Genomic DNA, 15,473 nt, shown 5'->3' on the forward strand with positions numbered 1-15,473 from the left:
TAACAGTGCTAACACTGCGTGGCACCCTGCAGCACCCTAGAAAGGATGTCATGGCTTTCAAGTGTTGTGGCAGCCTGGTTGGGAATCACTGGCTCAGGCAATGGGGCGGGAGAACCACACAGGGCCGAGAACACTGGTCCCATCCCAGCGCACGCTGCCCATCCTCCAAAAGACATGAACGTGTGGACAGTGCCTGATGCTCCAACAGAAGTCAAAGACACTGCTATTAGCCTGAATCCTTCTGCTTCTGGAAAGACACCCCTGAGGCTCAGACAGCAGGTATTTCGCTTTGTGGGGAAATAAGACACGTAACCTTCTGCAGAAGGAAAGCGGTCTTTACAGCAAGGCCTGTGCCTTCCGGCGCAATTGTACAACACCCCATGCATCAGGACAGCATCTCAGTTGGGGACGGCTTGGCTGTAGCCTAGGGAAAGGAACGCACACTCTGCTCTTCCTGCCTTACAGCGCTCATACAACACAGTCGCAGCACACTGTCTGCTAGCGAAAACTTTCCTAAAGAACCTCTGACTGGTAAATCACAGCTCTCAGCCAGTTCCAGACAGTAGTTCTGGATATATTCAGACAAGATTCTTCGGGTAAATCTGATCTCTTTTATTAGAGCAACAAAAACAGTTGGAAAAATGTCTTCATTGCAAGCTTATGTCAAGCTTTGTCAGCCTGATGAAAGGTGTTTGTATCTGAAAGCTTGCAAAGAAGAATTCTGCCAACTATTTTAGTTGGTCTAATAAAAGAGATCGGATTTACCCAAAGAACCTTGTCTGTCTATGTCCTTAGACCACCACACCTACAATCCATACCCCTGGATATATTCAGGCCTCCAAGTTAACATCTGACTTAGTTTAATAAAGCATGTAAGCCTGTGAAAGAATGAGAGCCCTTTATGAAGCCAACCAGAAGGAGGGGCTGGGACTCGAGATTTACAGTAGAGTCAAGAATAAAACCCAAACTCCCTGGATGACTTCAGTGCCTCCGCTCCCAATCATACAAGGGGTTAATGCTTCCCTACCACACAACATTATTGGGAGGATCAGGGCACTAATGGTTTATAAAGTGCTGTGATGCTGTATTATGCTGACGAGCACCGTAGGGAAACAGAGGGAGCTGCACAGCTACCAGAACACTCTCCTTGAAAGGGTCAATTCCTTATTTGCTAACATCTAACCCCTTGCTGCCCGGACATGCATTAATTCAGCACCCGTTCTCATCACTCTGCATAACACTGCATCTCCATCCATGTCCAGGAACAGAGGGTTTTTGACAACAAGTCCCATTAACCTTGCAGTTTTACCTAGCGCTTCCCCCAAACCACAGCTTGCTCTGTGCAAATCCTGTCTCTTTGCTCTTATTTTCTCTTCTCCTTTCATTATACTCAAGTGGGCCCTGCATTTGCCTTCCAATCTCCTAACTGGATCTACCTTAGTAAATCCAGAAAGCAGATCACAGGGCTGTCCCAGGTACCAAGTAGGCAAAGAAGTTGGAAGTTCAGCAAGAGGAACCACCTTGAAATAAGCCATTTTAGGATAAAATTGGCTATGATGGGGGACAGGCCATCACTGAAGTCTCGGCACAGGAATGTGCACATGCAAGAATACCAGATCTCTGCTGCTTGCTTTTGCCCTCCATTTTATCCTGGAGAACTAGCTATCATCTCATGAGCTAAGTTTTGCTTATGCTGCTCTCATGTCTGATTCTTGCATGTTCAGCCTTGTTCTGCTTTCCTCTGTAGTCTGTCTCATGGGAGGTGGCCTGTGGCACGCTCCTGTGAATGTCACATTTGACTTACTGAAGAAAAATAAAAAGTTACTAGTAAAATAACCTGGCTGGAGACTGAAGTGTTTGGTGCCACGTGGTGGCAATGCACCGTCTCACAGCACAGGGGCTCAGGATGCACTTGCTCTGTACATGGACGTAAAGGCCCAAAGCCCAGCTGCCCCTTGGATCATTCCAGCTGCAGCAAGTCAGAAACTCACGGCAGAGGTCTGCACGTCTCAGCCAACGAGATCTCGCCCTGTTCAGGTTCAAACCTACTACACACCTTTCTGTAGCTCCGATCAACTTGTACCAACTGCCCAGGTCTCGCCAGGCTTGGGCCATCTTGTTTGGCTGGAGCTTGCTGCAAAACCAGCTGATCCCCTTTTTGAAGGTCTATGGGTACTGCTAGCTACTTAGTCCCAGCTCTCCCACACAAAGCATGTATGGGGACCCACAGAAACAATGCTCAGGAGGAAAGATCCTTTTCTGTTCCCTCCAGAACAGGCAGATGCACAGTCAGGAGAGAATCAACCACCCTGAGCAGGTGGGAAAACTGCCTTCAGGATCTGGTTTCAGATGGCCCTTTGTTCATCACTCCTCCAATTCCCAACTCTTGATCTCCAGAACACAGAGAAGGCCACTAGCCCTACCACCTCCCAAAAAAGTCACCATTCTTCACACACAAAAGCAACACAAGGTTTTCCCAAAAAATCCTTATTCAGCTGAGGTGCATTAGGAATGGTGTCTACTTACCTTGCCCGTCACAAGAGGCTCAGTTAACAATCCCGCTGACAAAGGAGCTAACCTAGACTGCAGCTCTTTAACACAGAGCTGGCTGCCCCTGCCACATGAAAAAAGCCATCTGGAAGAGCGAGAGCAATCTTCTGAATAAGGTGGTGCCATTATTACAGTTGCTTTAGACCATAATGCATTATACAAAATGTCTATGTTCTCCCTCCCCTCCGCCCCCTCCTGCCACTTTGCACGAGCTAGCCAGACTGGGAACACAAAATGTAGGGTCATTCTACAAAAACGGGGCTCCACGTTAGTACATATAATGTAAATGCAACAAAACAATTATCTTCGCAACACAAACAACAGCCAGCTAGCAAGAATTAAAACAGCAAACACAGAAGTGGTTTGGAATTCAAGAGGTTAACTATACTTTTCATTTTGCAAACCTGACTTAATGAGCTCTCAGGAACAGAAACTTCATAGCTATCATCATGTTCTAGTTTCAAGCTGCATTTGGTTTCTTTACCCTATTAAAATCAACAACTTTAATTAATCACAATTCTCAGAAATTTCTCCCCTTCCCTCCTTTTCCACTATTGTTATAAACAACTAATCCCCACTAGAGAGGCAAGTAGAGCTATGCAAAGTGGCGAGTTTATCCAACAGTACTTTTTATACAACCAATTTGACTGGTTTTCCCTGTACAGTCGGTTTCTTCTCTCTGTGTGGGCTTCTTCCCCTAAAGCAACAGGGGAGAGAATTTTAAGACAGATTTATAATTACTTTCCAAACCACAAATATTGGCAAAAGGACTCAAGAGGCAGGTTTAGTACCAAGACTATTTTTAACTAATTTCAAATCTGTGTTTCAAAAGCTGATTGCACCTTTGAAGTTGCTTCATCTGCTCCAGTTTGCCAAACTCAGATGCTGCAAGTTCCCCGGGCTTTGCGACCGACCTCTGCCGAAGTCGGCCCAATGACCCAGCAATGAGGCTCTATACCAGCCCGTACTTCTGGGCAGAAGATGCCAATTTACAAGGAGCAGCAAGCACAGTGCCAAGGGCATGGAAACATTGCCCAGAGTCACTTGGGTCTCACTGTGGCTCGAGAAGATGTGAAGGAGGGCAGGTGAAGATGGATGGATGGATGGATTTGGTGGCCCAGGTCAAATCAGCCAAACCAGATCCAAATGACATTGATTGAGCAGAACTCAATTGTTCCAAAAACCATATCGATTGAGCAGGCAGAACGAAATCATTCTTAACACCGTGTACGGCGCTACAACTGGTGAGCATCCTCCGTCCCAGGCTCCTGCCCTGGGACTTCAGATGCCTGCCAATGGATTTGGGAGTATCTTACATACAGGCCCAAGCCTGAAGGTCTTGGGATTTGGATGCCCCCCACTTGATCTTAGCCTACAAGAGGCTGAGAAACCACTTTTGAGATCATGGTATAGACTGGTGAGAAGGACAGTGACTGCCATTTGATGCTCAGTGCTATTTGGCTTGAGGGTAAAAGGGAAGATCCAAAGCTTTACAAGCATTAAGCCCCTGTAAAAAAGCACTGCTCTTGCAGAGCAAAACAATCAACCTGTAGAAAATGCTGTTAGCTGTGAAAGCCCACTACACATGCTGGGATAAACAGGAGCACGCTAACGGTTCCTTAACAAGAGGGGGGGGCCAGGTATTTGGGCTCTGTCAGAACTGGAATACAGGAGTAACAGGTATGAAGAACTGACTCAACTAGCTCCAGAAACAGCTCACAACTCATCTTTCAAGAAGTTATTTTAAGAAACTGTTCCGTCTTGGTTTTCTGGCATGAGGGTGGGGACAAAAGGAATGTCATATGAAACCATGCGAGCTCCAACTTGGACATATTCAGTGGCAAAAGCCAACAGCCTTGCTCCTACTCTTCACTCATGGAGATTAGCTCCGAATCCTAGTGACTTCTCTCAAAGCCGAGGCAGTCCTGGTCTGTTCCTGCACCATTCGCTTGAAACTTGCTGGAGTTTAAAGCAGAAGCTTCAGCTGCTCTGCCCGCCAGCAACCACCCTGCCAACGTGTTATTTACAATACATTTTTATTCTTAACAGGTTTCTTTCCGTTCTTGTGCAAGGGGCCCACACAATGAGCGAGACACGGACTGACCTGGCAGAGGAGGGACGCAGAGACAGTACTGTAAGTGCAAGAAGCAAATCAGAGGCGGGGAGGAAAGCCACATTTCCTCTGCAATCTCTGCTTAGATTTCTCAAATCTCAAGCGTTCCCTTCAATGCTACTGTGTAAAACAGGCAGACTGGAACAGGATTTTTAAACAGCTATGCAGCCCCTTGGATGCAAGTCTGCAGAAATGCTGAAGGCTGCTCCATCAGCCTTCACTCTCAAAGGGAACAGGCAGAAGCATGGCAGGGCAGCACCTTAGAGACCAACTCAGTCAGAGAGGTGTGCAGCTTTCGTAGGCAACGACCTAGTGCATTAGATGCGATGAGTATAAATATTCCATATTCATAACACCTGATACAGGTGGCTGTCGCCTGTAAAAGCTTTATGCCTCTCTGAACAAGTCAGTCTCCAAGATGCCACCCTGGCCTGACTTCAAAGGGGATGAGAGAGAGGGAGACGGCGCGTCCAGGCCTGCTGGCTGGACTAACCTAAATGGGTGACAAAGCTGCCAATCAGTGAAAGGAGCAGGTAGTCTTTTTTGCAGCTTATTTTAAACAGGAAAAAAACCTTCTTTTATCTCCAGTTCCGGCTGCTGCTGGCACCTTATGTTGGTCTTCGAGACACTGCACAGTGCCTGTTGGTTTTGGTGTGATGTCTTCCTCAATACAGCTGCTTTGAGCCCGGACTTGTGGAGAGCAATGCAGGGTGTTCATCTGCATCCTTCCAGCAAATGTTTAGTTGAAGGTCTAGCTGGAAGGGCGAACAGGAGAGGCAAGCAGCCAACACCCTGCATTGCTGACCCTTCGCATCCCACCAAAACCAACGGGCACTGTGCAGAGTCTTGAAGACCAGCATAAGATGCCAGCAACAGCAAGAACTGGAGAGGAAAGAAATTTTTCCTGCTTACAATGAGCCGAGAGAACTATTCTTACAGCAGCTGAAATACAAAGCAGCTGGCCAGGGCACTCAGCAAAAGAAGCTGGAGACAGAACAGGCAGCAGCACCAAGGAAGATGTGGTCCAGATGTAGATTCGTCTGTAACCCACTCACCCGGGGTTTGTATCATGAAGGCCAAATAGACGAGGCAGGGGAGAGGACCGCTGCATTGTGCTTCTTAAATATGTTTGGGAGTTCCTACAAAGTTTCACTTTCAGACAGCTGAAGCCAGAGAGCAAATCTCACCCTTTCTTACCAGGAACTGTGTGAAAAGAGAAAAAGCCCGGCCCTGGGCAGCAAAAAAACAAGGCTCTCTTATGCAGCAGCTGGGCTGCTTATTTTCAGGCAAGGCGAGTCTCAGATGTGCGTGCACACACTGCCTTGCTGCCAAGGGCCCCGCTTTGAGGTTTTTAAAGGCTGCTCTTCTGTACAATTCGAGACCCGTCTGCTCCTGCCCTGAGCACCCCCAAGTGACGATGACACCTTCTTCGGCCTTTGTCTTTCAAGACAGGAAGAAGGCACGGAAGTGAAACTCTTCTAAAATCCATTTAGTTCTCATACTTTGTGTAAAACTTGCTAACCACAAGGGGAAGAAGTTAGCTCACGGTTCATTTAAGCCAGAGTGCCAACCTAGCTATCCAAAACACATGCAGAAAAGCATTCTCCTCTTCTACCATGCAAACTAAACCTAGGGTTAGTTCACTGCTAGCTGCCCGGAAGGACATCTACCTGGGGACATTCAGAAACTTCCCTACTGTCTAAAGGAATACTGTATGGAGAAATTTCTCCAAGCCTCCTTTACACTGTCTTTATATAGTATATGCAAATCAGTAGTCCTCAGGCATTAGGCACAAATGGGATCCTGGAAGCAGCCTGAGCCTGGTTAGGGGAAGATCTCAAGTCCTAGTTAGAGAAGAGGGTCTATTAGACAGATCCAGAGATTCAATCCAGGTATTCTGCTATAGTATATGTTTTACTATGCCTTTCCTATCCTGGCTGGTTCACTGTATTCAGTTGGGCTCCTGCTAATACTGTATGTGTAGACCTGAAGCCATTTTAGTCTTGATAAAAAGGTTCCTTCCCTGCCAGGGCGGAAGAGAAAAGAGCCCCATCCAACCAAGCCTCCCTTGAAGGGAACATCCTCACTGCAGAGCACCTCTGGCACTTGGGGTGCCCTACCCCAGCTGTGAACAGCCACAGTGCAAAGCTACCCTTGTGTGGACGCTCACATGTGTGGGGCACCAGGACTTCTGGAAGCACGTCCCACAGTTTGCTGCGCTGCAATACTCAGATGAGCTGTTTCTGAAGGAGCTCTGGAGAAGCCCACCTGTGCTTCACGGCCCAGAGGGTGAATTGTGGGAAAGCCCTGGAGTACTGCAGGCCAACCTTTATGGCAGGTGTGCTACAAATTAGCCCCATGCCCTGCTCAAGTACCACTTCAATCCTCTTCCCCTGCCCAACTGGCTGCTCTGCTTTCCGCTCCCTGCCCTGTGCTCCTTAGCTGATCTGCTGCTTTGCTTTCTGCTCCTCACCATATTGGCTACTGTGCTGCCTGTCCCAGCCCATCTGCCATGTGCCATATGCAGGAGCCAGATTAGGGACAACACCCAGGCAAGGGCTAATGTTAACTCTGCAGGGAAGACATGGCCCGAGTTACAATGTGCATCAGAAGCAGATACTGGTGAGGCCTTCCAGGGCTCTTTATAGTAAACTAGGTCTGTGCTTCGCTGTACTGAAGCCTGCAGAAAATGTCCACATGGTAAGACACAAGGTGAACAGAGGAGATCCTGGAGTCACAAGCTGAAGGGCAGCCACGGGTTGCGGATCCAGACACCAAAGAGCTCCCAGTGCCCTTTGGGCCAATCTTTGCAATGATTTTTGTATCGCTGCTTGTGTTTCTATTTACTGCTGTGCTACAGCCCTTCTGATCCTGCCCTTAATCATCTCCGATCTCAGGAAGTTCAAGTGCTCCAAAGCAGTCAGTGGTTAGCAGGCAGGAAACAGAGACCCAGACTGGGTCCAGCACTGCTAAGTGGCGGTGCCTACTTGAGATTTCATTTAAATTAGCATCGGTTACAAAGTCTTTTGCTTTTCTAGCATATATTTGAAACAAGCAGAATGTCATAACCGTACTTGGTATTGAATCCAGGGTAACTAGCTAATGGCCAGACTTCGAAGTGTTTCATATTTTACAATGTCGTGTCGTGTCCCCCCCTCCCCCCCAATCTCTGCAATATGCACTCTGCGACTAATTAAAACTCCACAAGGACAGAACGAATTCTCTGTTGACCAGCTAAAATGCTTTGAAGGCACGTGTTGTACATCTGCGTTTCAGTTTTGCAGAAAATGACATTTAAAACACCGCTTGGAACCCAGCAGTTTCATCTAAGCAGAAACAATTGCTTTGCAAATGCAAGGGTAAAAAGGGCCATGACAGACACAGCTAAGGAGGTCTGACTGCACCATTTGATAGGGACAAATGATTCCTTTTCTTTTTCTGCCAGCGTGTTTTCTGAACTTCTCTCAGTCTCTTTCAAAAAGCTCAAATACCCTGTGTAGTAAGAGAGGGTTTTCATCTAACACCGTACAGATTCCCTAGCAGGGCTTTGCAATTGTGCTACATCAAATAGGCTATTAACCGTGCAGACTGTAAGGTCAGCAAGTGGAGCCGCAAATTTAAAAAACGCAAACAAAAATTTGATGAGCGCTCTTTCAACATGGCATTAAGATGAAGGCAGCGTTCCAGCCATCACAAGCCTGGCTGTACGACAGGAGAGCTGAACCAAGGGAAACCCAGCTAATACACCACTTAGCTTGACCAAATGCAGCGTATGCTGTCGGTGAGGCTAACGGAGCTAGTGCCAAGGAATCTGAAGGTGTTGCTCGCTGCCTGAGGGGAATCCTACCAGCAACCAAACTATGGCAAACTGTTTAAATACATAGCCTTGGGACTGGGAAAAAGACTGTGGACTTGCATGTAGTATGCACTCACCTGAACGTAACATCAAAATGCTTATTAAATAAGTCGCATTCACATCATCACGTACCTAGGGAGCACCGATTACGAAGCTGCACGTGATACAGGCCATATATTGTGGGGGCATGTAGCCAGCTCCCTACTGCATAAGGAGCACCACGGGCCACCAGCTGAGTCCTGGCTTACGGTATTGCCACTGCATGGTGTTAGTAACCTTTCAACTGACTGACTCCTGTCCGTTTTGGGGGCTGCTGTGGAAGAAAAACAGGAGATGGGGGCTAGCCACTATCACAGCATCACATTCAAGGCTTTTAATACAGCCCTTTGGCAGTGGCTTCCCCAGGACTGTTTCTGGCACAGCAAGGTGGAGGACACTTCATTACAACGCAGACACTCCTAGTTAGCAAGCAGTTGCCGAGAGCACGCCAAGTTACAAAACGGATGGCGGAGCTGGAAGGGGCTATGCACTTAAGCAGTTTATGCGCTATGGGGACATGCAGCTAACTGACATCTGTTGCAATGTAAGCAGCTGGGACTGGCAGCGTGTTACAGGGCCAAGCATTTATCATGTACTTGGTACAAGCGGCAGACCGGGCAAGGTAAATCCTATGCTGATAAAGTCCCAGCAAGGAGGAAACACAAGGGAATAAGTCACCTTGGCCTGCCTTTGCTACCTTGGTGCTGCCGCTACGACCACGTCCCAGAACAGGTTGAAGAGTGCTTTGAAGTGACGGCAGCACGAGGTTGATCATCCTCTAGTCGGCTCCCTTGTGCTGAGGGCAGTTGTGAAGATCAGGGTGTTTCCTTCCGCTGCGCGAGTTTAACCCACCCGATCACCAGGGGACACTTTGAAGTGGCTGCTGTTGCATGGCTAGACACCCATCTTCCACCACAGGCTCGGCATGAGTCTTGATATACCCCCGGAGCACCAAACAGCCTGCACAAAATACTGGGGACTAACCCTCCTCCCCTTCCCACCTCAGATGCCAAGAGACTCACATTCTGTTTCCAGCCTGTGAGAAGCTCTGGCCTCTCTCTCAGTTTCTCCATCTGAGACATGGGGACAATACTGTGCCCCTGCCTATGTCCAATGGACACATTCTTGCTGCCATTCTATTAAAACACTTCCAGATCTTCCAATAGCCGGTGCTAGGGAAATGAGGTCTTACTAGAGGCCATCTTCCTACCAGACTTATTCCAAGATTAAGCAGACTCTATAGCAGCGGGATACACTAACTTGTAGCTCACAGTAACATCAACTCGTCAGATCCTGTTTCACCAAACAGCGGTTAATTCTCCAAAAACACTTGATTTCGGCTACAGCTCTGCTACCTTTGTGAGGTGTAGGATTGTAACGCAGTACCCTCCGCAGACGTTTTAGGTGTCGTGGGTGGCATCCTCCAGAAACACAGTCTTTAGAGCCCAAGCGTTGGTCGCACCAGACCACCTACAGCTTATCGACTTTATTTCACGTCTCATTATAGCGAGGGATGACAACCAGTTTCAAAAGCTGCGGTACGTGACGGACGAGCATCGCAGACAACGAAGACAGAAGCTTCCATTTAAAATTGCCTCTGACCCAGCGATGTAATTAGAGAGCTCTTAAAAGAGAATAACCAAGCTGAGCTGTTGCAGTATCAGCTCCGCCACCCTCCATTAACCACCACTCCTATTCTCACAGCCACCTTCAAGCTTCTCTTTGGCAGAGAACTGACCCAGTGCATAAGCTGTCAAATGCTAAGCAAGAGAGATGCAGACAAAAGGATATAGGGGGTGTTTCTTTTAAATGCTTTTCCCTTCAATCTAACGTCTTCCTGGAACCGGAGATTTGGAACTCCTCTTGTGTGCGGGTCAAGATGTATTAAAATGTCAACAGCATGGAGAACCGCCTAGGAAAGGAAACTGGATAGGTTACAACTTTTACTTACTGAAGGGACAATTAACGTTCAATAGCAACAAGAATACTGAATATTTCATGATCTGGCTGGGTTACAAATTCTGGCTAATCCTACTGAGCTGTTAACACAAGTACACCACCTTCTAAATGTCAGACTGGGACCAGCACTCAGAGATCTCCACACTTGAGATGTTGGAAAATACATCTGAAGGGAAGCCAGAGTTCTGCGAGAGTACTGAAAGACTTCTGATGACTAAAGACAAGTTACTCTCAACTCCAGATCTGTGCCTCCAATCATATCTTCCGCGCTGCAATGTATTAGCCAACAGAGCAGTGTTCTGCACGTCCTGGACACGTTAACTGCATTTCCTTCCTCATCAGTTTTAGCCCAACGCTTAACCTTAGTTTAATGCAGCTCACAATTGAATTTGATTTAAAAAAGCGTCAGAATATAACTGACCCATCTCAAAAGGTGTGCAGCAGCAACACCATTTGTTCAACGAACGTCTAAGGTTTTTAATGGCTGGAAGAAGCAAGCTGAATCATTCCAAACCACCAGAGAACATCACTCCAATTTAAATCATTTAAACTAAAACTGTAAAAATTTCAAAGCCGAGTGCGGGTATAACAAGCTCCTGACTGCGAGAATGAATAGCGCAGCTCTAATGCTCCTGAAAGAACACAGCCTCCGGGGAACGCTCAGACCCATGACCAGGCTGGAGTCAACTTGCAACTATTCCACCGAAAGCTATTGAGAAATGACGGCGCGTGTTTCTAGACGCATACTTCAAGCTTATGAATGGGAGCTTCTTCCAGCCAATTCTGAAAACACCCACTGGGCCTCACTTCAGTTGCTTTGGTGTTTGTGTTGCTCATGCTTATTAATCAGGTACTGGCCACCGAGAGACACTTCCCATCTCCTTTCAGTTGCCTAATTCATCCCTTATCAACAAAGTTATTTTAACACTAACATGCTTCACCTACTTCTTGGCACTCACGCTGTACGTTTTAACTGTCTGCCCGACTGCAACAGAGTGCAAAACATGTTAACAGCCACGAGCAGCAGATTCTGTGCTGGTTAAAAGGTCCACAGCGTAACACCCACTGCATTCTCCAGCCAGACAAAGCAGCAGCTGGCGGTGGAATTTGAGCTCCACAACAATATCCAGCTTGAAAAGCACAGGCCTTGTCTGCACAACAGAGTTTGAACTCGGAAAGCCAGGCCCTGTCTGCATAACAGAGTTTGAACTCCAGCTCTGCTGGCAAAACTCTGAGCACCTCCATGCCCAAAGCACCTCTACAGTGGCAGTGACCTCCCCGCCACCTGAATTAAGCTGCATCTGCCATTGTCTGACGGCCAACGTGTGGCAACGCTTTGGACCTTCAGCAGTAAGGGTCTTCCCAGGGTGCCCTTGGCAGCATTACTGCTAAACAGAGCACTTGATCCACCAGAAGTGCACGGATGGATATGCATCCCAGTGGCTTGACAAGGCCTTAGTATCAACACACCTTGTGCTCCCTCGTGCCCTTCTAAAAACACCAATTTGCACTCTGACCTCTGCAGCTGTCCGAGGAAAGCAAGCTGACGCAGGTGAGGCCACGCACTGCTATGCAGTATGGCCTGAACAAAACCATTCCAGTTCTTCCTCTAGACACAGGTCTGAAATGCCCCAGGTTTGTAGTCCAGCCATGTATACGCCTGACAAACAGGAGTGTTTATTAATGTCTGGTCTCACTATGCAGACACCCAGCACATGAAACCTATCAAGATGTTTATCGTTCAATATGGAAAGTCCCGCTGAACTAACTGGAATTTGGCAGAGCCGCAGGACTAGAGACGGAATTTGTACAGCAAAAATAGTTCCTTCGAAGGCGCCACTGCAAATCAGAACAAGGATCCTGCCCTCCGGCCAGCACTACACCCTCCCAGGTTTGTAAAAAGGTGTTTAAGCAACACCTGCTAAGACGCGAACCAGTAAAGCAGGACTCCCTTCTGTTCCCATTAACCAACCTGAGAATCTAGGGAGCAGGGGGAAGAGCGTGGCTAAAACACCAGCCACGCGACTGAATAGGGACATACCACCTTCCCTGTTCTGCTTTCACCACTGGGGCGCACCTTCTCCAGAGCTACATCTACAGCTTCTACAGCCACAGGGCAAAAGCAAGAGCATTTGAGTGGGAGAGATCTAAGAACATCCTCTTTTGTGACGCCTTTGAAAAATAAAAGACAGACATGATGCAGCTCTAGAAGTTGTTCATTTCTTTTGGCCAGACTTAATGCTAAAGTCTTTGTGCCAACCAGACAGACAGCCATCGCTGCTACTTGGAGCTGTAGCTGAAAGGTCCACAGAAGCACACCTGTCTTTTACTGCTCCCCACCTGTTTGCAAAGGCCCTTGTAAAAGTCACAGACATTAAGTGATATCCCTGCTGCATTGTACACTGCCCATGCTAGAGGATTACCTACAGTCACCCTACTCGTTCTTATGTAAACATCACCCATAGTTTTTGAACTGATGGCTAAGACATAAAACTTCATTAAAAATGTTACGATCTTGCCTACTTCTCACTGACTAAATGAGAAAACTGAAGAGAAAAGGAACTTTTATTTACTTGTATCGCATTTGTCCCATAGCCACTGTCAAACCAATCCGTATCTAGTTGCAACTATGTGGCCTTCAGCCTTGTACTGGATACAACTGGAAAGCAACCAAGTCAGTAAGAAGTATTTTCAAAGGCACCAGTGCTAATTAGGTATCTAATTGCCACTGCGCCTTTGAAACTCGCCCCCACAACGGATAGAGAGAGCTCGCAGCAAGTCGCACACTCTCAGCAGGCCACTTTCCAGAGACGCCCAGGCCGTCTCTCCAGCACTGTGCAAAACACCCCAGGAAGGAGGACAGTGCTGGAAAGCTTGCACCACAGAGCAGCCGCTGCGCTCCCGTGTGCCAGGCCGTGTGTTTTTGACAACTGTTCTCCCTAGTTCTGCCTGGAAATGAGTTGCAAATCTCAACTCCAACAGCTCACAACCTGAGGGTCTCACTAGCTTTACAAACAGAGCCTCGAAACACCATCGCCCGGCACCGGCTTTGTCTGAAACCTCAGCCCTGTCTGCTCCCATCACGTTTCCACAACCCTCGTCGCTCCGGAGACAGCAGCCAGCAAAGTTTTCCCGAAGATCAAACCCAGGTTGCTCTCCCTGTGCTCCGGGGCAGGGAGGCGCTGGTGTGCGGCGTATACTAATGCGCCGCCCTTTGCCATCTCCCTCGGCGCGGAGCCGGTACCTGCACTGACAACCGGTGCAGATTGAGGGTCTCTGAGCACAGGCGTCCGTCTAGTCACAAACTAGCCAGACAAGGAGCGAGTCCCGCTGCGGCGCGGACCCCCAGGATGCCCGGGCAGTGCGGACACCTCTTGCCGAAGAAGGGGATGGAAAAGCCCCACCTGGCGCAGCCTGCTCGCCAGTCACCACTCGGGGGAGCCCCTGGGAACGGCCACTGGCACGTGCGGCCGTGTCAGGCCCTGTCTGTGCGAGGGTCACACCCAGGCGTGCCCCCCCAGGTGTGTCAGACCCTGCCGGTGTGACGGTCACAACCAGGCGTGCCCCCCCAGGTGTGTCATGCCCTGTCTATGCAAGGATCATTCCCAGGCATGCCCCCCCCGGTGTGTCACACCCCGTCTGTGCAAGGACCACTGCCAGATGTGCCCTCCACAGGTGTCACCTGTGTGTGTGCGAGGGTCACCCCAGCTGTGCACCCCCCCCAGGTGTGCCAGACCCTGTCTGTGCAAGGAGCACTGCCAGGCGTGCCCTCCCCAGGTGTCCCAGACCCTGTCTGTGCAAGGACCACTGCCAGGCGTGCCCTCCCCAGGTGTGTCAGACCGTGTCTGTGCAAGGCTCATCCCCAGGCGTGCCCTCCCCAGGTGTGCCAGACCCTGTCTGTGCAAGGACCACTGCCAGGAGTGCCCTCCCCAGGTGTGTCAGACCGTGTCTGTGCAAGGCTCATCCCCAGGCGTGCCCTCCCCAGGTGTGCCAGACCCTGTCTGTGCAAGGAGCACTACCAGGCGTGCCCTCCCCAGGTGTGTCAGACCGTGTCTGTGCAAGGAGCACTGCCAGGCGTGCCCTCCCCAGGTGTGTCACCCCTGTGCGTGCGAGGGTCACCCCAGCTGTCCACCCCCTCCCAGGTGTGTCATATCTTGTCTGTGCAAGGATCACCGCCAGGCGTGCCCCCCCCGTGTGTCAGGCCCTGTGTGTGCGAGGCTCCCCCCCGGCCGGCCTCCCCCTCGGGCCCGGGGGTCCCGGCCTGTCAAGCCAGCCCAGCCAGGGGCGGAGCCGGCCCCCACCCCCCCGCACAGGGAAACTGAAGCCGAGCCGGGCCGGGCCGGGCCGGGCCGGGCCGGGCGGGGCGGGGCGGCGGTACTCACCGGGCCGCCTTGGGGCCGCCCCGCCCGGGCCCCGCTCCATGGAGCCGCCGCGGCCGGGAGCTTCCGGCCTGCGCCTCGCCGCGCCCACGTGACCCGCCGACCAGCGAGACGGGGAGGGCGGGACGGACGGGCCGGCAGCGCAGCCCGTCCCCGCGCGCCGCACCATAGAGACGGCACGGGGCGGTCCGCCAGCGGCGCCTGCCCCCGCCCCGCCCCGCCCCGCCCCCCGCTCGGGCCGCCAGGGCCTCGACCCCGCCCCCCACCCTGAGCAAAGTGTGCGCATGCGTGTGTGCACCCACGTGTGCGTGCATATCTTGCACGTGTGCGCGCGTGGATCTGCGTGCACGGGTGCAAGCATGCGCGCACACGCACGTATGTGCATGCGTGTACGTGGACAAGTGTGCTTGCATGTATGTGGACGTGCGTGTGCACAAATGTGCGCACGTGTACGCAGACAAGTGTGTGCAGTGGGTGAACCATGAGACAGACTCCCACAGGGGGGGAAAGCAGCTGGGAGAGGCCGGGACCTCGGGGCCAGCACTCCCTCCTGCCCGATGGTCCCGCCGTGCCCAGC

At 50.3% G+C, this 15,473-nt stretch overlaps 1 protein-coding gene across 1 annotated transcript in view; it reads right to left on the reverse strand.

The window, feature by feature from the left end:
* The window catches only part of RNF216 (ring finger protein 216), a 96,361-nt gene extending 81,371 nt beyond the window's left edge, over window positions 1-14,990 (reverse strand). Inside the window, exon 1 of the mRNA XM_059716301.1 lies at window positions 14,900-14,990. Within this exon, the coding sequence (XP_059572284.1) occupies window positions 14,900-14,939 (40 nt within the window). The 5' untranslated portion in view covers window positions 14,940-14,990. The remainder of the gene's footprint in view (window positions 1-14,899) is intronic.
* Between the last annotated feature and the right edge of the window lie 483 nt (window positions 14,991-15,473).

Source organism: Alligator mississippiensis, chromosome 13 (assembly GCF_030867095.1).
Source record: "Alligator mississippiensis isolate rAllMis1 chromosome 13, rAllMis1, whole genome shotgun sequence".
NCBI lineage: Eukaryota > Metazoa > Chordata > Crocodylia > Alligatoridae > Alligator > Alligator mississippiensis.